The following is a 5,138-nucleotide window of genomic DNA, read 5'->3' as shown; positions in this document are numbered from 1 at the left end:
TGAAGGACCGACTGATCATACTTTATTGGGGATAGTAGGTCTAGGATACTCCAAACTTACTTCGAACTGCTTTGTCCGGGGGCTTTCTGATGCAATTTGCTTTACACTTAGAGAAATTAGGTGTAAGGACCCATTCTGAGAAAGGGGGGTCAAAAAGCATTTCCCAAAATGATTATTATCAGGGTAATACAGAGAAACATTTAGATTTTAATCTACGGTCTATCAGATTCTGAATCGGCAGTCGTAGGAAAATCAGGGTTACTAGAATCTGACAAAGAGAAACGATCTGGGATTTATCTTTTACAATAATATCAGCCTCCCGTCTAGAATACAAGTTAGCGGAAAGCGGATAGGAGGCGCGGCGGGAGCAGGGTGTCTGACAGGACACGTGACGTTACCGTACGGCACCGGCGCAGAGGGCAGCGTGTGGATCAAATCACATGTTACACAGGGTGGCACATGAATTATGTGACATGTATGTGACTCCTGGAAGACACGACCGACAGGCTCGCCAAGGGTGTTTGGGGGGTTACTGTCCGTCCTTATAGGGAACCCCGAGCTCTGACTGTACGGATCAAAGTGTAAGCTGTGTGGCTGAGGAGATGAGATTTACCCCCTGCCATGGCCAGACCCTGATTCCCCCTGAAGGCGGCCACGGCTTAGAACAGTGAACACCGAACAGACATCATAAACGCTGGGGGCAGCGCGACTGATACCCGAGGGATCCCTATAATGTATTTATATAAAATATATACAATGTTCACCGCCAGTGGTTTACCTCCCGCCACAACCGCTCAGTAGCGCCGGAAGGATTAGTATTCCCGTCACAACACGTCAGACGCAGCGCTTGCCAGCCACAATATGGCGTCTCTTCCGGCGCCCGGAAAAACAGGAAGTTCAGTGCACGTGTGGCACCGGCATGGAGGAGTCGCGGGTCTCGGACAGTGTGGGATTCCGGGAGGATACAGAGGAGAGTCAACAGACAGGGTGTTCCAAACGGAAGATGTCTTTCCACAGGTGAGAACGACCCCAGGCCTGGGATCTGCCTCCAGCAACCCACGGTGTCAAGCTCAGTAACTGCCCCCATACGCTGCGTAAACTATGTACAGTGGGCCAGACGGCCCCTGGGTACAATGTGCGTGCCTCCCCCTTATGTAGTGCTATCCTGGGTACAGTGTAAGCCTCCTTATGTACTCTACCCCTGGGTGCCATGTGCTCCCCCCTCTGTAGTGCACCCCTGGGTGCCATGTGTGCTCCCCCCTCTGTGGTGCACCCCTGGGTGCCATGTGTACCCTCCCCCCTCTGTAGTGCACCCCTGGGTACCATGTGTACCCTCCCCCATCTGTAGTGCACCCCTGGGTACCATGTGCCCCCCCTCTGTAGTGCACCCTCTGGGTGCAATATGTGCCCCTTTTGTAGTGCACCCCTAGATACAGTGTGTGGCCCTGGGTACCCCAGTATGTTATCCCTATTCCATTATAGTTACAGCTCTGTCCTGGTCATGTTCTTCCTGTAGGTGTGGGATCTGCGATGGAGAAGAAGCCAAGTACAGATGCCCCGGGTGCCTGAAATATTCATGCAGGTAAACATGCCCAGCCTGTTGTCTGTTTGTCGCTTAGGGACCCGAGGATTTTTAATATATATATTTTTATTTCTCCCCAAGTTTGCCATGTGTAAAAAAGCACAAGACAGACGCCGGGTGCAGCGGGGTCCGAGACAAGACGATGTTTGTTCCGCTTAACAAATTCAATGAAATAAACCTTCTGAGCGGTGAGTGATGCCCTGGGCCCTGCGCCATGTGTTTTTCATGCTTTACCCCTTTACCTGGGAAATTAAGTGGCTGGACTCTTTTTGCTTTTGCAGATTATCGTTTTCTGGAAGATGCTGGGCGAGTGAGCGAGAGCGCAGCTCGAGACCGCTTGTTACCGCGCCAAACCAGTAACAAATATGTAAGTTCGCATTTCATACAGATTGCTTTTCCATGGAGTCTCTTAACGCAGCGCCGTCCACACGAGGCCGGTACTGGAGCTGCCCCCCATAGCAGCACGAGGGCTGGAGGTGGTCCACGCTATCGGGCAGCTTCAGAGCGGTGTGATGCGGTTTGGGAGTATTTTGTGTGCCATTCAGAGGCGTTCTGTAAAATCTTGTGCGATCCGTAAAGTAAACTCTGCAGATTTAATGGCTTCGTGATCCTGGGTTGTAACTTTTGTTCTGCAGCTAAACTTCATGAAGAACCGAGCGAGGAAGCAGGGCATCGATCTAAAGATACTGCCGATCGGTTTTACGAAGAGACGAGCAAACAGCACGTTCTTCCACAAGAAGTAAGTCTCTCCTACAGATAAAAGGGACCCCCAGCCCCGGGGAATATATAACGGAATACTCGAGGAATATTCGTCATAATAAAGTGTCTTTAGAATAATTCTGGGCAGAACGGGCTTTTGGAGATTGAAAGATTTGAAATTGAGATTGAAAGATGATTTGGGGTCTGGAAGAATCTTATTTCGGGGGCCCCAGGTTTCCCTGAGTACGCAGGTGCCGGTCTGTCATACCCAGGTAACTGTTAACAGATTGCATCCCATTGTACAGCGCTATGGAATATGATGGTGCTATATAATATAATAAAGGATAATAAGCAGTGCAGCTTGTTCTGGTTATTCTCGTTGTGTTTGTGAGTAGTTTTAGGGTGAATGCCGAGCGCTGCCATAATAATTTGGTCCATCTGAGTTCTTTGTGTTCTCCACCTGCGGGAATAATGTGAACGTTCCTGTATCTGCAGTTTGTGGCCCTTTCTAGGTTTGCTGTTGGACTTGTTAACTAGTTTGTCAGTTTGTTCCAAGAATTCGTGTCAACGTGAGACTTTCCGGCCGGCGTATAATCCGAGGGCGAGGAATTTCTTGTCTGTGTCCCGGAGCTCAGCTTTAATGTGTTACGTCGTCTCAATGTTAGCTCGTTCTTTGCTGTCTCCTGGCTTTAGCTAAAGCTCAATACTCTACGCCGTTCTCTTCTCTCCATCATAAAGCGTTTCCTAAACCAGTATGAGAGAGGGGCAGAGAGGTAACCTGGATGATGAGTAGGGGCAAAGGTTGCCATTCTCATGTGCCCCGTGTAACACCGTGTACCGTAATGCTGCATGAACACAGACTGCTTGTCTCTTTTTTTTTTTGTAGACTTTTAGATGATGTTTGGGCCAAAGGGAAAATGTCTTTTTATCTCTTTGCAGAGAGCAGAGGTTTTATTGGCATCTGAAACTGCAGTTCCCCCAGAGTCAGGCCGAATACACAGAAAAAAGGTACAGTTTGGGGACATTTCAGAGAATCGTTTTTGTGAACTAAAGACCGAAAAGCTGTTGCTTGCAAATCAGATATCTGATGCAAATCTTTCTCCTTGTTTCGGGGCAGGATACCAGACAATAAAAAACTTGAGGAAATTCTGCAGAAATACATTGATCCGGAAGCATCAGATGCAGTCATTCGACAAAGGTATTTATACAACGACTAAACTTTATACAAAGTCAATACTGCCCTCTGGTAACAGACAGCAGCCAAATGCCCTTCCGGGTAAAGGTTGGAGGGACAGCTTGAGAACCCCGGTGTATGTATTATGCGCCAGCTGCACCAGGAATAAACCCCACCATGAATCTTCTGTCTTGCAGGTTGAGGGTTTACACGTCGTCTTCGTCAGGTGTGAAAGTCTTTATGGTGCTTGAACAGAAAGGGCCAGGCCTGGACAGGTAGGATGGTTTAACCCCCTGGAAGGATCATATTTATCACCGTAGAGCCATGCAATTCGATTTTCTTTTTGTTTGGTTTTTGCTTTACATCTCATGTTTTGATCCTGGCTGTCTTCTGGGTTTTTAATAAATGTCCCGAAGAAGGGGATATCGCAGTGGTGTAGTACAAGGAATGCATCTATGGACCTCTTTGTATGCCAGCTGACCACAAATTATTTACAAAAAATTAAAATTGTCGTTGTTACTGTGATATATGTATGACGATGACTCCGGGGTTAATGGGAGCTCACGTTGTATTTTAAGGTTCAGTAAACTGGATCTGAATAAATCCCTCCTGGAAAACCTGAGGAATAAGACGGTAATAGAGTATCCAACGCTGCGCGTGCTGTTGAAGGACCACGTTGGCGACCTGCACGATGTGGCACGGGGTAAGCTGCCTCCTGACGCCCCCCGCACTTTGGGTTTATTAGATTGTGTGGAGACTATTTCTGGGGGCCTCTAAAAAGTGTATTTTAACCCTAAACGCTGGCTTTTTTATCAGATTCATATTAAAATTGGAATTCCGTATGAAATTATTGTGTTCGAGTAACTTGTATAGGAAGTAAGATTCTGGGTGTGATGGGCTTTTTTTACTCGCTGTCTCGTACGATGAGGCCATTTTCTGTGTTACTTAACTCCTGGGAATAATGTTTTCCGTGGTATTAGCTAAAGTATCGTTTTAGTCATCTCCCTTGGATACATGTATTGTAAAACGCGCTGCGTGAATTGATTAATATGAATATTATTGCAGGGTGTGAGCTTCCCGCATCCTGATTAACTGGATGAGAGATGTCTGAGCAAAACCCCCACCTTGAAGACTCATGGACGCGCATGCTTCTGTGACATGCATTTATCAGAAGACATCAAGCTACTGGATAAACTGCTATTCCTGCCCCTACGCATGTTTTTTGTTTAAAAAAATTTTTTTGCCGTCAATCTGAGAGCAGCAACGGTAATAAATATCTGTTGTTTTCTTTAAGTCAAATTCCTAGGGATGGAATAATAATGGCCCCGTTGCTCAATTTGCCCTGGATTCTGGTTTATGGACCCTTCTGGTGTCTTGTAGATTTCTGTAAATCCACAGTCTATGCCCAGATCTTTTTGGATCTCCAGATTTTTGGATTCCGTGATCATCTGGATTAATGGGGCGGTTCGGTGTAAACCTGATGTGACTGATTTTAATCTTCCTGTAATGTTTTTGGGGCCGATGTCACCCCATGGATGCATTTCCCGTGCGCGCACTTTGCTTTGTCGCAGACGTCTTCCGGATGAATCTTGCGCAGGGTGGAATCTTTCGCTGTTCTGGGCCTTTGAAACCTCACTTTTCTGAATTTGCTTCTCTTAACGTCTGCCGGTTAAGATCCTGACT

At 47.0% G+C, this 5,138-nt stretch overlaps 1 protein-coding gene across 1 annotated transcript; it reads left to right on the top strand.

The window, feature by feature from the left end:
• The first annotated feature begins 919 nt into the window (after nucleotides 1–919).
• LOC149271617 (box C/D snoRNA protein 1-like) lies at nucleotides 920–4,912 on the top strand. Its single transcript, XM_089507275.1, has 10 exons — nucleotides 920–1,017; nucleotides 1,517–1,582; nucleotides 1,664–1,770; nucleotides 1,864–1,949; nucleotides 2,218–2,321; nucleotides 3,221–3,289; nucleotides 3,399–3,479; nucleotides 3,653–3,730; nucleotides 4,034–4,158; nucleotides 4,836–4,912. Exons 1-10 carry the CDS (start codon nucleotides 920–922, stop codon nucleotides 4,910–4,912), a joined length of 891 nt encoding a protein of 296 aa, XP_089363401.1.
• Nucleotides 4,913–5,138: the final 226 nt, after the last annotated feature.

This window comes from Sceloporus occidentalis, unplaced genomic scaffold (assembly GCF_023333645.1).
Source record: "Sceloporus occidentalis isolate IW3139 unplaced genomic scaffold, rSceOcc1.0.p SCAF_484, whole genome shotgun sequence".
In the NCBI taxonomy this organism is placed as follows: Eukaryota; Metazoa; Chordata; class Lepidosauria; order Squamata; family Phrynosomatidae; genus Sceloporus; species Sceloporus occidentalis.
Note: the sequence above shows the minus strand (reverse complement) of the source record. Positions and strands in the feature narration are given on the sequence as shown.

Bases quoted from the DNA above. Each gene is read 5' to 3' on its own strand.
- LOC149271617 (XM_089507275.1), top strand. From the start codon at position 920: ATGGAGGAGTCGCGGGTCTCGGACAGTGTGGGATTCCGGGAGGATACA. The intron at 1,018-1,516 runs GTGAGAACGACC...TTCTTCCTGTAG, and splicing joins CGGAAGATGTCTTTCCACAG to GTGTGGGATCTGCGATGGAG. The intron at 4,159-4,835 runs GTAAGCTGCCTC...GGTGTCTTGTAG, and splicing joins CCTGCACGATGTGGCACGGG to ATTTCTGTAAATCCACAGTC.